General features: G+C 37.4%; 1 protein-coding gene across 2 annotated transcripts in view; it reads left to right on the forward strand.

Annotated features, from left to right (window-relative positions):
• The window catches only part of Tdrd3 (tudor domain containing 3), a 134,080-nt gene that overhangs the window by 69,248 nt on the left and 49,414 nt on the right, over positions 1 to 15,418 (forward strand). For both annotated transcript variants that reach the window (XM_055609717.1, XM_055609718.1), the window contains 3 exons: positions 1,379 to 1,519; positions 1,957 to 2,113; positions 2,928 to 3,053. In XM_055609717.1, coding sequence (XP_055465692.1) covers positions 1,379 to 1,519; positions 1,957 to 2,113; positions 2,928 to 3,053 — 424 coding nt within the window. The remainder of the gene's footprint in view (positions 1 to 1,378; positions 1,520 to 1,956; positions 2,114 to 2,927; positions 3,054 to 15,418) is intronic.

The following is a 15,418-nucleotide window of genomic DNA, read 5'->3' on the forward strand; positions in this document are numbered from 1 at the left end:
CCAAATAGTACTTGCCTTCTGCTTTTGGACATTTGCCCTGTGAGTTAGTGAGGCAATACGGTTCTATTGATACTGTCCTTTAATCCTCATAAGACTGGCTTTTCTCTTTCCTTGTTTAATGATAAAAACCTTAAGATGAAGTTAAAGTAAAAGTTAAGTGGTTTGCCCAAGGGCAGGAGCAGCGATCCCTATAAGCTAGCTTGTGTGCCAGCTCAAAAACTGTGTTTTTAAAACAGTTAGGCAAGTAATGACAATGAAGACTTTCATTTTTGCTGAAATTCCATAAAGCAAAATGAATAGTAATGCCCAAATACAGTTTTGCCTTTGAATTATATCAAATTTAAATATGATATTCAGGAAGTACTGAAAATATTATCAATTAATGTATATTTAGGATGAGTTTCTCATGTTTTAGATTCTACTTTATATTTTTATCTGGTTCAATGTTAAATAAATCAAGATGCTTTCTTACTATAATATATACCTAATATGCATAACATATAATATAAATAATCCATAGTATGCTATTCTTACTTAAACTATGTTTTCAACAATTATCCTTAATAAAAATCAAGTTTTAACTTGTTTTTATTTTTGTCAAGAGTATCGGCTAGAAAAATATTACATAATAAGATTTTTCTTTTGATGAATCAGCTGTGGGATACCTTTCAGCCATAATCTTATATCTTTCTAAGTCAATGACCTTTATATTCCATCTTTTCATAATTCCTTTGAAAAGAGATGATTAATGAGATTAAATCAAGTTTCAAATTGAATCAGATAAATCCACAAAATAATAAATATATTGACTGAGCCACATATATATATATATATATATATATATATGGAATGACGTGATGAATGTAAATAATGAATTAATAAACAAATTTTACTCTTTGTTCATATTATGTTTACCTTCTAAGAATATATAATGATCCATCAGACATGACACACTTTAATTGTTTAGTATTGGTTCAATTTAGTACTTCTTTCAGAACAACCTTGAGTTATAGATAATTCTAGGGTCTAGATCCAAGACATATTCAAATATTTTACTAGTGTAATTTGGACAACTAATCTTTTGATGTTACATCACCTTATTTCAGTCTGCATTGATGCACCCATAGATTTGTTTTGGTAAAATCATGTAATTTTTTTTTTTTTCACCAGGCCTGGACTTGTAGAAAGAAAATATTATGGCTTGTAGGTGTTCATGCTCTTTGCTATTTAAAAGTATCAATTACTTTTATTTTTATTTATGAAAATAATTAAGCTTTAAGTGATTAATTTTTACAGATTTTTAGGTAGTATCTTGGTTTGTATGACTATTTAAAAATAGTATTTATTTATGTCTGTTTCATTTTTCTCTTATCTAAAGACCAAGACATTTGGAGGAGGTGGAGGTGGCGCCAGAAGTAATCTCAATATGGGTGCTGTTGGTCACCGAAATAGGGAGGTTTTACAGAAGGAAAAGGCTTCCAAATCAGAGAACAAGCACGAAGGTGTCTACAGAGAACTGGTAAGCGTAACAAGTCAGCCACAAAGGAAATTCTCTGAATATCTTCCTCTTTTTTGAATATTTCTTTGTGTTTTTGTTGAGGTGGTGTCTAAATTACATTTTTCCCCCAGTGTGTGGGGAAGTATAATTATCCTCCCTTTTTTTACTATAAAAATTTATGAGATTACTTTTTCTTTGCCATATTGTTTTCCTAAGAGCTTATTCTAATATAACGTAAGATTTTCTTCTTTTTCTTGTTTTGGATTTTCAGTGGAACTTACTATAACTCAGATTCTTCCTTGACTGTTAGTGTAGAAAAGCAGTAAGCCAGAATGTTGTGTTACTGTGACAGTTTTTGTATAGCTATGAATAATATTTTGAGTTAAAAGTAAGTAGTAAAAATGGATGTCTGGCTTTACGTGCAGTCATTAGCATAGCTTTTTCCTTATTTCTGTCAGGTTGATGAGAAAGCACTGAAGCACATAACAGAAATGGGCTTCAGTAAAGAAGCATCGAGGCAAGCGCTCATGGATAATGCCAACAACTTAGAAGCAGCATTGAATGTGCTTCTAAACAGCAGTAAACAGAAGCCTGTCGTGGGTCCACCTCCTAGAGGTATAGTCACGTACCAGCTAGATACATGGTTTGAGGGCTGGAGCAGTAGGTAATGCCTTGCTTCTTATGAGCATGAGGCTTGGAGCCATAGAGGTGATGCAGGCTGCTTTCTATGGGTATCTCTTATTTCTATATAGACTGTGTCTTTTTAGCAGAGTTGTTACAGGTAAGAGAGACCATGATGCACACTGACTTGTTCTATCAGTTGTTTGTAGAGCTGTGTCATTTTTAAAAAAGACTTAACAGTCTCCAAACTTTTCAAAATTAACCACAGTGCATTTTACTTAGTTTTACTCTTTAATCATCACATGGTTAAAAGTGTTATTTAAGAAGCAGATTGAGAAATATCCCTGTACATACAGTGTATATACATAAGATTAAATAATCATCCATGTGCATTTGAGTATGTAGAATGATATTCTAAATTTTATGTGACCGTGTCTACAAAGTTTACTATGCACAGATATAATTATGCTAAGCTTAATAGCTCAACATTATTTTTATAGAAAAAATACATTTTAAGTTAAAATCTTTTTAAATGAAAAGAAAAAAAGTGATGTATGTTTATTTCAAGTCTGTGTCCTGTATCCATTTGACAGATCTTTGGTAGATCATGTAGAGGAGTAAAGGTTCCTCTTAGTAGCTTTATTTAAAGCATTTATATTACAAAGGAAATAGAATTCACTGAAGACTGAGAAGAAATGCATGTACTACTGTATTTATGAGATTGCTGATTGTGTTTTAGTGTATTCTTTTGCTTTCCACACACTATATATGTATGTATGTATGTATATATGTGCTTTTAAACCTCAAGGTAGAGGGAAAGGCAGGGGCCGAGTACGAGCTGAAGATGAAGAAGACCTAGGAAATGCAAGACCATCAGCACCAAGCACATTGTTTGATTTCTTGGAATCTAAAATGGGAACTTTGAGTGTGGAAGGTAAGCTTGCAAAATATATCAATTTCTTTAAAAGACCAACCTCATTTACAGTTGTAAATTCTATTCTGGATGATTGCTTAGAATTTTTACAGTCAATTTTATTTGACAAAAACACTGGAGAAAGTTTTAATTGTCACATTCTGAAAAAAAATGCCAGCTTACTTTGCTTCTAATTGGATGTTGAGTAATATCACTAAATTACTCTCCTACAACTCCAATAGACAGCAGAGGTAGATATGTAAACAGATAGTTGTGTTGGAGAACATGCTGTAGCATGACCTTAAATCGCTTACATTATTTGTGAAACATTATTTGTTTCCTTTTTCTCTACTGATACCTACTATATGAAAATCTTACTGAGAGACTGTGTTTTCACAATGTAATATTTTTTTCACATCATGTGTAGTAATGAGTAACATAAATATTGGAATGGGAAACAATTATGTTAGATATGTATCTTTTTACAAGTGTGGAATAAGATAAAGCTTTAAATATTGTTTTAAAATGATTAAAGATTAAAATTATATTTTTCATATTTATTTTTTAATTCAGCCAAATAAATTTAGAAGCAAAATGCTTTTAAGTATCTAAATTTTATGAAAATCAGGCTTTATTACTAGATTTTAAATTATACATAATATTATATAATTATAAATATAAATTATAAATATAAGTATGTGTGTACATATATAATTTATAGATTACATATAGTACATATGTAGATTACTTATATGTCTAAATTATATATAGAAAAGACATTTTGAAAATATTTTTAAAAAATGTTTGATGTAGGCAGTTTGTAAAGGGTAACCCAGGAAAGCAGTGTTGCTGATTTGAGCCTGGCGCCTTAGTTTTCCATTGCTGTGTAAGGAATGGCTGCCGTCCGCCGCTCAGGTTTCATTCAGCTGGGGTTGTGAGCTAAGCTGGTATCTACATTGTTCTCACAGGCTCACTTGCTGTGAGCTATGAAGTCAGTTCCTCGCAGGTTTGGGCTGATGTGGTTGTTGTTGTTTTATTTTTGCTTCTTGTTGCTGGGAATGCTATCACCTCCTTCAAGCAGCCTTCATTTTGCCATATGGACAGGACGTAGGAAATGTAACATGGTTTTGCTTGGGTCAGCAGGGGAATCTGCTGTATTTTCACACCTCCTTCCTTGACTGGCTTCTTAGTATTCTTAGCCCTGCGTCCTCTACAGTGCCCCATTCAGACGTCTCTTGATCTTTTCATCCCTGACTCCATATTTACATCTATGGTGTCTTCTCAATCATGAGCTTGGCCTCATATTTCTTTTCAGTGGGTTTGAATAACTCATCTGTGATTTGGCATATGGAAATGATATATTATTGTAGTTTATAACTATTCCAGATCATATCTGATTATAATATTATGATATCTTCTGCTAAGCTCCCTCGCTTTATGCATTTTAAAGTTTATATTAAGTAAATGATAACATTCACTAAGTAAATAATTAAATCCTGTTTAATAAGCATTTCTAAGCTCCTTAGTTGGTTTGTTTTGTCTTATAAATACGTTTATAAATAAGTATGTTTTCTGGCATATTTATAATCTGTAATAATGTTTAGACCTTTATTGGAAAACTTTATTGACATAATAGGCCCAGCTAGTTCTTTTGAATGGGTTAGGCAATGCTTTAATCAGGCTGATGTGAAAACACTGCTGATTTACTGTGTTGTTGTTAATATTGTGTGAGGCACACACTGATTCCATCAGTTACACCTTTCTGTCCCAGACTGTAGTGATCTTGACACCATACAGAAGAGATCCATGATTCCACACATAAGTATAAACAACTGTGCAATAAATTAATACATTTGTAGGCAGAAGTCATTGTGCTTATAGATATTTCTCTCTTCTCCTGGTCCTGTGTTCACTGATACAATGAAGACAGTAGGATTGATGGGAGGGCTTGATTTGTGGTTGAACATACTGTTTTGTTGTTATTCTTTGCCCTGTTAATTTGCTTCCACTAAGCGGCAGTATTCTTAAATGCGCTGGGGTTTATAGGAAAGGGCAATTGAGATGAGTGATTGAACGGATTTTCAGATCATTGCAGAAGTTCATTGTTTCCTTTTAACTGGAGCTAAAGCCTAGAATAAATTACTCTGATTACATTCTAATTTTCTCTTCACTGATGGTAGGAAATGCTGCACATTTTTCTAAGGAACATCTAGAAAGCTCTCCACGGTAGTCTTCACAACAGGTAGTGGATACATCCCTTATATTAGCATTGTTATTTGGGTCTTTCTAGTAGTTGATGCTATAAAGACTGATTGTAATTCACTGGTGTGTATTTTGGAGCTTCAAAAAGTATTTGTGAGTAGGAGGTATAGCTTGGTGGTAATAACTTGCTTAGTAGGAGGGAGGCCCTGAGTTCAGTTTCCAGTAATACACAAACATGCACATGTAGCACATATAACATACACATACCACACACACACAAACATGTACACATATATGCATACGTACACACACACATATGCATGCACACACATGTGCACATATAGCATTGCCCAAACATACATGAGCACAGGCACACACACTCACATGCACAATTCTCATGGGTCATTGAATAATGGAGCTTTCCATAGCCCCATTTTTGTTTGGTTTCTGCTCACTTCAAGCTGTCTGAGGATTTTGTTTAGTTTAGCATTCTCAAAAGTCAGTATTTGGTTTAGCAAGTGTCTTTGTTTGGTTTCTGCTGCTGTGGTACACACCATGACCACAAGCAACGTGGGCTCTATTTCATCTTAGAGTTCATAGCTATTATGAACCGGAATCACAGATCACGGCAGGAACTCATCACAATAACCTGGAGGCGGGAACTGAAGCAGAACTGTAGGAGAGTGTTGTTTTCTGACTTGCTCCCCATGGCTTATTCAGCCTGTTTTCTTACCTAGGATGACCTGCACAGGGGTGACACCCTCACGGGGAATGTAGCCGTCATTAATCAAGAAAATGGCCGCCAGACTTGCCTACAGGCCAGTGTGATAGAGACATTTTCTCAGTTGAGGTTTCTTCTTCCCAGATATGTATAGGTTTGTGTCAAGCTGACACAAGCCTGCACAGCAAGCTTGGATCTGGATAGACTTGTGTCATTTTGGTTATTGCAGAATGCTACAAAATACCGATTTTTGGGGGTTATAACTTAGTGCCGTGAAGTGGGAGATTTCATATCTGATCTTATATGGCAGATAACAGTCAAAATGTAGGTATGCTAAAAGCACTGCAATAGTTATTTCTATTTACAGCCCATCCCCGAGTCTTACCATGTTGCCAAAATATAGAATACAAGTGTTCCCAAGTTCTTTGTTTGAGAAGTATTGAATATGTATCATATTCTGTATAGTGCTTCAAGTTAATTAAGAAAACGTATATTCTTCCTTAAGGATAAGATTTTCTTTCTTTTAAATTTAAGATGGGTACATAATACATTCACTTTAAAGACTTTTTTCCCCCGGTGCAGGCAGCTGAACCCAGGGCTTCATGCATCTTAGGCAAGTAGTTGAAAACTATACTACACCTCCACTCACTGATGGACTGTGACCTGAAAGAGTCAGCCAAATAAATGCTTCCCTTCCCAGGTTGTTTCTCAGCGTCTTTTATCACAGCACTAGAACATCTAGACTCTTGTGATTTCCAGCCTGCATATTTTATAAGTCTTAATTATTTTATATGTATTGTCTATGTAGATATTTTCTTAAACTAGTAATTTAGCTAGCACTAAGTTACACACATTTCCAGAATTTACTATCAGCCAAACCTCCAAAGGACTGAGGTGTTACGAGAGTCTATAAAATACCTTGAAAAGAAATTGTGTAGGTCTGTGAGTTCTTCTAGACTATGGCTTCATTAGAATACTATTAGCTGTGTTTGTAACTCAAAATGGTCCAAATATACATTCCTCTGAAATTTTGAATTTTTCTGTATGTATATAACATATTAAATAATTGAATATTAGTTACTTGAGGAAGATTACCACTGTTGAAAAGATTGCATACTAAATTGATACCTATTTTCTAGTGTAATATGTAATTAGTTTTCTAGGATAATTTGTTTTATTAAATAAGGATGCTAGAATGCTAGAAACACTAGCTTTTCTTTCACTTTTACTGTTGTAAGGTTTTCTTCTCTATATACAATGATGGATGCTATTTACTAAGAACTACTGTGTTCTAGGAACCATGCCACAGGCTTGCCAAAACTAAATGATACTGTGATTTCCATGTGACAGATAAGCATGGTTGAAGAGAGAAAATGTCTTACTGAGAAGAACTAAAGAACTGGGATTTGAGATATTTTCTTTTTCCCAATGCATAACTTTCTTTGACTTGGCATTTCTGAGTAGCTATTTATTTTGGGAGGAAAGAACAATCAGGAGTCCAGCTTTAAGACATAATAAGTTTTTTTTTCAGCATTTTATTTTTTTTATTAATTACACTTTATTCACTTTGTATCCCCCCATAAGCCCATCCCTCCTCCCCTCCCGACCCCACGCTCCCTCCCCCTTCTTCATGCATGCCCTTCCCCAAGTCCATTGATAGGGGAGGTCCTCTTCTCCTTCCTTCTGATCTTAGTCTATCAGATCACTTCAGGAGTGGCTGCATTGTCATCTTCTGTGACCTGGTAAGGCTGCTCCCCTCTCAGGGGGAGGTGATCAAAGAGCAGGCCAATCAGATTATGTCAGAGGCAGTCCCTCTTCCCATTACTATGTAACCCACTTGGACACTGAACTGTCATGTGCTACATCTATGCAGGGGTTCTAGGTTATCTCCATGCATGGTACTTGGTTGGAGTATGAGTCTCTGGGAAGTTCCCTGTGTTCAAATTTTCTGGTTCTGTTGCTCTCCTTGTGGGGTTCCTGTCCTCTCCAGCTCTTACTATTTCCCACTTCTTACATAAGATTCCATGCACTCTGCCCAACAGTTGGCCATAAGTCTCAGCATCTGCTTTGATAGTCTGCAGGGCAGAGCCTTTCAGAGGCTCTCTGTGTCAGGTTCCTAGGTTGTTTCCTGTTTTCTTCTTCTGATGTCCATCCTCTTTGCCTTTCAGGATGGGGATTGAGCGTTTTAGTCAGGGTCTTCTCTCTTGATTAGTTTCTTTAGATGTACAGATTTTAGTAGGTTTATCCTATATTATATGTCTATATGAGTGAGTATGTACCGTGTGTGTCTTTCTGCTTCTGGGACAGCTCACTCAGGATGATCCTTTCCAGGTCCCACCATTTACCTGCAAATTTCATGATTGCCTTATTTTTCATTGCTGAGTAATACTCCATTGTGTAGATGTACCACCATTTCTGCATCCATTCTTCAGTTGAGGGACGTCTGGGCTGTTTCTAGCTTCTAACTATTACAAATAAAGCTGCTACAAACATGGTTGAGCAAATGTCCTTTTTGTGTACTTGAGCCCCTTTTGGACATATGCCTAGGAGTGGTATGGTTGGATCTTGAGGAAGTGCTATTCCTAGTTGTCTGAGAAAGCACCAGATTGCTTTCCAGAGTGGTTGTACAAGTTTACATTCCCACCAGCAGTGGAGGAGGGTTCCCCTTTCTCCACAACCTCTCCAGCATGTGTAAGACATAATAAGTTTATAAAATAAAAAAAATCAAAGTCAAGCAAGCAGTGGAATGTAGTGATCAAGTCAAGGTGGAAGAGCCAGTGGAGGGGCATGAGTAGCCATTGTGGGTGGGAGCAGTAGGAAGAGAATGCTGAGCAAAGGGCAAAGGGTGGTCTGCATTTGGATGCTCCACACCTGGTTCTCAGACAAGAAGAACCCAGGCAGGCAGGTAAGATCTGACTCTTTTATTTTACTGCTATTGTGGTATACTATGTTTGATTTCAAGTTGTCAGCAATTTAAAAACTATACATTTTTTTAAAATTTAAAATTCATCTTTTGTAAGATGTTCAAGCTGAGTCGAGCACACCACTGATTACAGACCCTCACAAAAGTGGTGAAGCAGTCAGGTTAGAACACAAGCTATGAGGACATATGATGGATGAAGTTGTATAGACCTTGGAATGAATGCTTTTTTTTTTTTTTTACACTGTCATTAAAAGGTTTATTTTTTATCTATTTTTTAAAATTTTTTATTAATTGTACTTTATTCACCTTGTATCCCCCTTGTAGCTCGCTCCCTCCTTCCTCCCCTCCCAACCCCTCCCTTCCTTTCCCTTCTCCATGCATGCCCCTCCCCAAGTCCACTGATGGGGAGGTCTTCCTTTCCTTCCTTCTGATCCTAGTTTTGAAGATAATTGTCCAGAACAGAGTATTTAGTCCAGCATTGGGGTTTTGTAATGTATGGTATTATTTTTCTCCTTGCTGTGACCAAGTCTCCAAAAAAAAGCAGCTAGAGAAGAAAGAATTAGTTTTTCTCACAGTCTGCAGATGCAGTCTGTTGTGACAGGGAAGCCATGGCAGCAAGAGCAGTTGTGTGGGCATTCGGCTCATGTCTGGGCTGCCCAGGAGGGGAGAGGCTGGGGAATGCTGGTAGCCAGCTGATTTTCCTTTTTTCACTTTTGTTCAGCGTAGACCACAGATAATCCACAGGAGATAGCCTTACGGACCCATCAAAAGTGTACCTCACAAATACTCAATGTTTTTCTTGCTCCAACACCTGGACAACCAAAATTAACAATCACATATGGGTTTATTGTGGTGGATTATTTCTTCCTTTAGTCCGTGCAATATTTTTATGATTTATTTTGTTATTTTTATTTTATGTGTTTGCGTGAATGCTTGTCTGTGTGTGCCTGCAAAGACCAGAGTCTTGTAGAACTATAATCATAGGTGGTTGTGGACTGTGAGTCTTCTAGAAGAGCTGCAAGAATTCTTAACTGCTGAACCTTCTCTCAGCCTTCGTGCTACAGTCATTCACATCTTCATATGGAAAATCAAAAAAACCCAGGATAGTTAAAACAATCCTATACAATAAAATAACTTCTAGAGGTATCACCATCACTGATTTCAAGTTGTATTATGTAGCAATACTAACAAAAAAATGCATGGTATTGACATGAAAACAGACAGGTTGACTAGTGGAATTGAAGAGCCAGAGAAAAACCCACACAACAGACAGTTGATTGTTAGCAAAGAAGCTAAAAGTATACAGTGGAAAAAGACAGCATCAACAAATGTTGCTAGTCTAACTGGATATCTGCATGTAGAAAAAAGCAAATAGATCCTTATTTATTACCTTGCAGAAAACTCAAGTCCAAGTGGATCAAAGATCTCAACCTAAAACTCGACACACTAAGTGTAATAGGAGAGAAAGTGGGTAAGAGCCTTGAACACATTGGTACAAGAGACCACTTCCTGAACAGAACACCAACAGCTCAGGCTCTAAGATCAACAATTAATAAATGGGACCTCATGAAACTGAAATGCTTCTGTAAAGCAGAGGACACTGTCAATAGACAACATGACAGTCTAAAGATTGGGAGCAGAGGACACTGTCAATAGACAACATGACAGTCTAAAGATTGGGAAGAGAGCTTCATCAATCCTACATCCAACAGAGGGCTAATATCCGAAATATTTAAAGAACTTAAGAAACTACCAAATAAGTAACCCAGTTAAAAAATGGGATACAGAGCTAAACCAATAATTCTCAACAGAGGATTAAAGAAATGTTCAGTGTCCTTATGCAAGTCAAAATGCAAGTCAAAATGACTCTGAGATTCCATCTTTCACCTTTCAGAATGTCTAAGATCAAAAACTCAAGTGACAGCCCATGCTGGAGAGGCTGTGGAGAAAGGGGAACCCTCCTCCACTCCTGGTTTGAATGTAAACTTGTACAACTACTTTGGAAATCAGTCTGGCACTTTCTCAGACAATTGGGAATAGGGCTACCTTAAGACCCAACTATACCATTTCTAGGCATATACCCAAAAGATGTATACTACAGGGACATTTGCTCAACTATGTTCATAGTAGCTTTATTTATAATAGCCAGAAACTAGAAACAACCTAGATGCCCCTTTTCAAAGAATGCATAAAGAAATTGTGGTACATTTACACAATGGGATACTACTCAGCTATTAAAAACAAAGACAGCCATGCAATTTGCAGGTAAATGGATGGAACTAGAAAAGATTATCCTATGTGAAATAACTGAGATCCTGAAAGACACACATGGTATGTAGTAGCCATAAAGTACACAGGATAGCCATGCTATAATTCACAGACCCTAAGAACCTAAATAACAAGAAGAGCCCAAGGGAAGATGCTTGACTCTCACTGAGAAGAGAAAATAAAGGAGACATGGGAGGTGGAGTGAGAGAACTGGCTGTTAGAAGGTGAGGAGGGGAACAGACTGGGGATAAGGTAAAAAGGTGAGGTAGGTGGAAGAGTAGAGGAGGCAGGAGGTTGGGAGGACTGAAAGAGAAGAGAAATTGGTATGGGGCCATCTCTGTAACTGGGGAGGCTCCCAGGAGTATATGGGGGTGACCATAGCTGAGATTCCTAGCAGTGGGAGATATGGTGCCTGAAGAGCCTGAAGTGCCCACTTCCTCTAGCCAGGTGTGTTCTCTAGTGGAAGGATGGGAACACCAACCCAGCCACAAAATCTTCAACCCAAAATTTACCCTGCCTGAAAGATGTGCGGTAATATATACGGAGCAGTGATTGAGAGAATGGCCTACTAATATTGGGCCCAACTTGAGACCCATCCCATGGGAGAGCGCCAACCCCTGACACTATTAGTAATACTCTGCTATGCTTTCAGACAGGAGCCCAGCACAACAGTCTTATGAGAGGCTTCACCCAAGAGCTAATGGAAACAGATGCAAAGACCCACAAGCAAAGCATTAGGCGGAGCTTGGGTAGTCTTGTGGAAGAGTCAGGGAAAAGATGGAAGGAGCTGGAGAGGTCAAAGATACTCTAAAACCTATAGAGTAAACTAGCCTGGGCCCGTGGAGGCTCACAGACACTGAACTACCAACTAAAGAGCATGCTTGGGCTGGGCCTAGGCCTTCTATACATATGTAGTAAATGTGCAGCTTGAGCTTCATGTGGGTCCCCTAACAACTGGAGTGGGGCTGTCTCTGACTCTGTTGCCTGCCTTTAGATCTTCCCCCCTAGCTTGGCTGCATAGTCTGGCCTCAGTGGGAAAGGACACACTTAGTCCAGCTGAGACTTGAAGTGCCAGAGTGGGATGGTACCCATGGGTACCTCCTGTTCTCTGAAGAGACAGGGGTTAGTGGGGGGGGGGTGGGGCATAAGGGAGGGACTGGGAGGAAATGAGGGAGGGGTGCTTCGATTGAGATGTACAGTGAAATAAATAATGAAAAAAATTTATTTTCTTTGTAAAGTACTTATAAAATTTACATGATGATTTGATAACTTTATAAACTTCATAGGGATGATAGTTTGCTCTCTTTGGAATACTCTTCCCTTATGTGGTCATGTCTTATTTTTTAGGTCTCATTAAAACAAAAAACACAGCTTCTGCTAGTCGTATCATAAGAATCTGTTTCCTTTGAGATTTTCGTTAATTTTAAGGTACATTATTTCTACATAGATGTCACCTCCTTCTATTATAAATGACCATCACAGGACAATTAAAGAGGCCATGAATTTGAGAGTAGGGTGGTTGTACATGAGAGTGGTTGGAGGGATATAAAGGAAAAGTTGTATAATTGTATTTTAATTTTGAAAAATAAAAAGTAAATTATATTTAAAAAATTGAGGACTATTCAAAGCTTTTTTCATTTATTTATTTGTTTATTTATTGCAACTTATTCACTTTGTATCTCACTGTAGACCCTCCCTCAGCTCCTCCAGTCCCACCCTCCCTCCCTTTTCTTCCCTTGTGTCCCTTTTCTAGTCCACTGATAGGGGAGGACCTCCTCCCCTGCTATCTGATCCTAGCCTATCAGGTCTCATCAGGACTACCTGCATCATCTTCTTCTGTGGCCTGGCAAGGTAATCTGACATGAGTCCATGTCAGAGACAGCCCCTACTTTACTTACTAAGTGATGCACGTGAAGACTGAGCTGCCTATGGACTACATCTGAGCAGGGGTCTACGTCCTTACAATGCATGGTCCTTGGTTGGGGTATCAGTCTCTTCAGGGATTCCTGGGCCCAGATTTTTTGTCTCTGTTGGTCTCCTTGTGGTGCTCCTGTCCCCTCGAGTTCTTTCTATTTCCCCCTTCTTCCATAAGATTTCCTGCACCTGGCCGAGGTTTTGCTATGAGGCTCAGCGTCTACGTCATACCCTGCTGGGTAGATTCTTTCAGATGCCCTCTGTGATAGGTTCCTGCCCTGTTCCTTGTCTTCTCCCGCTTCTGATGTCTATACTGTTTGTCTTTCTGAATGAGGATTAAGGATCTTTTCTAGGGTCCTCCTTGTTCTTTAGCTTCTTTAGGACTATAGATTTTAGTGTGTTTATCTTCTATGTATGTCTAATATCCACTTATAAGTGAGTGTATACACCCTGTGTGTCTTTCTGCTTCTGGGTTACCTCACTCAAGGTGATCTTTTCTAGTTCCATCCATTTACCTGTAAATTTTATGAAAAATTGTGTAATTTTATTTTGATTTTGAAGAATAAAAAGTAAATTATATTTCAAAAATTGAGGACTATTCAAAGCTTTTACAATTAAATATGTCAGAGTGAAAGACTAAAAAAGCTAAAACAGTTACTGGGATGACTGGTCAGGATGGAATGACCTCTGGGACCAGCTGCAGGGAGGCAGATCAGTTTTAATCAGGGTGAAGGAGGGTTATAGAGAACTGTAAAGAAGGGATGGGGATTTCCAGGATGGGCGAATGTCATTGGCTGGAGGCGCAAGGTACTGAGATGCCTCATTTACATGGGAGGCACTTCAGGAATCCCATGTGCTTGGGGAACAGGTTCTATGGGGAGAAAAGGAAAAGGGATTGAACCTGTAATTTCCCTAAAGCCTATGAAACAATCATCAGGTAGAGTCTGGGGATTTGGGAGCACCAGTAATTTTTGCAAGAAGGAACCCAGGGCTTCCAGATAGTCCCAGACTTCGACTTTAGCAGCAGGGTTTCCCGACAGTGTATCTGACTATTTTCTTTTATAACATTGCAGTACAGTGTTTAATAAAGCACTCTTTCTACCCTACTTATAAGAGCAAACAAGCAGAAAGCTAAAGTTAATATTTTAAGTAATAATGGGCATGCAGCGATGGGAATGAGTAAATCAATGGTTCTCAACGTGTTGGTAATGACCCCTCAAAAGACTACAGGAAAACACAGATAATTACATTACGATTTATAAGAGTAGCAAAATTACAGTTATGAAGTAGCAATGAAAATAATTTTATAGTTGTGGGTCACCATAACATGAGGAACTCTTATTAAAGGGTCATAGCATTAGGAAGATTGAGAAACATTGCTGTAAACAGACAAGCTTCTCATCTAAATATAGGAATTTGTTGGATTTTGGTGTATGAGCTTATTTACATAATTATAGTATTTAAAATATCATAATGATCACTATAAATATTTACTGAGAGTTTATTAAATACAGATACTATTGTAAGGATTTTAGAAATTTTAAGTGAGTCTTTGAAGTACATATATTATTTACTTGTGTATTTATTGATTTTAAGATGTGACTGAGAAAAGTTAAATATGTTGCCTAAGGTTATGGAACTGATGGATGGCTGACCTGTGAGACATACCTCCATACTGTGCTCTCTCTGTGTGCTGATTTTTAAGGCTTTTAAATGTTAATACAGTTTTTTATAATGGTTTTAGTTTTCCTGCTTGGATGTAAAATATTGCTTATTTTAGGTCAGGATTTATCAGTCCTTGCATCCAAATGTATTTTTCAACCATTTAAGAGCTTTTAACCACTAAAGAGCGTTTGCACTTTCTGCACTTTAGCAGAATGAACAGATGTAGGTGATAAATATGTCACTGGATACTTTCTGTTTAGTTTTTCTGAGGATGTAGATTAGCATACTGAGAAGCCATGTGCTTTAGCTTCATTAAGATTTTAGTTTAGCACATTTTCTAAATTCCATATTTCTAGGAAGGTCTTTAGTTGAGGCATATTGCTTTGAATCTTCACTTGTAAAATAAGGATAATAATTCTGTGCTTTCAAGATAGAGGTGTAAGTAGCGTGTGCAAGTCAGGTTTTTCTTTTTAATTTTTTTCTTTTACTAAAAGTAGTGCTTTCTCTTACATTTCATGATTATGGTTCCTACTCCCTCTGCTCCTTCCTTATCTAATAAAATAAAACAAAGCTAACACATCAGAATTGGAAAAAACAAATAAATAGAAGGAAAAGAGCCCAAGAAAAGGTACAAAAAAAGAGACCAACTCCGTCGCATGCTCAGGAATCCCATAGTCTTGTAGAGTTACAAGA

The sequence above is a fragment of the Psammomys obesus genome, unplaced genomic scaffold (assembly GCF_907164565.1).
Source record: "Psammomys obesus unplaced genomic scaffold, mPsaObe1.curated_primary_1811, whole genome shotgun sequence".
Lineage (NCBI taxonomy): Eukaryota > Metazoa > Chordata > Mammalia > Rodentia > Muridae > Psammomys > Psammomys obesus.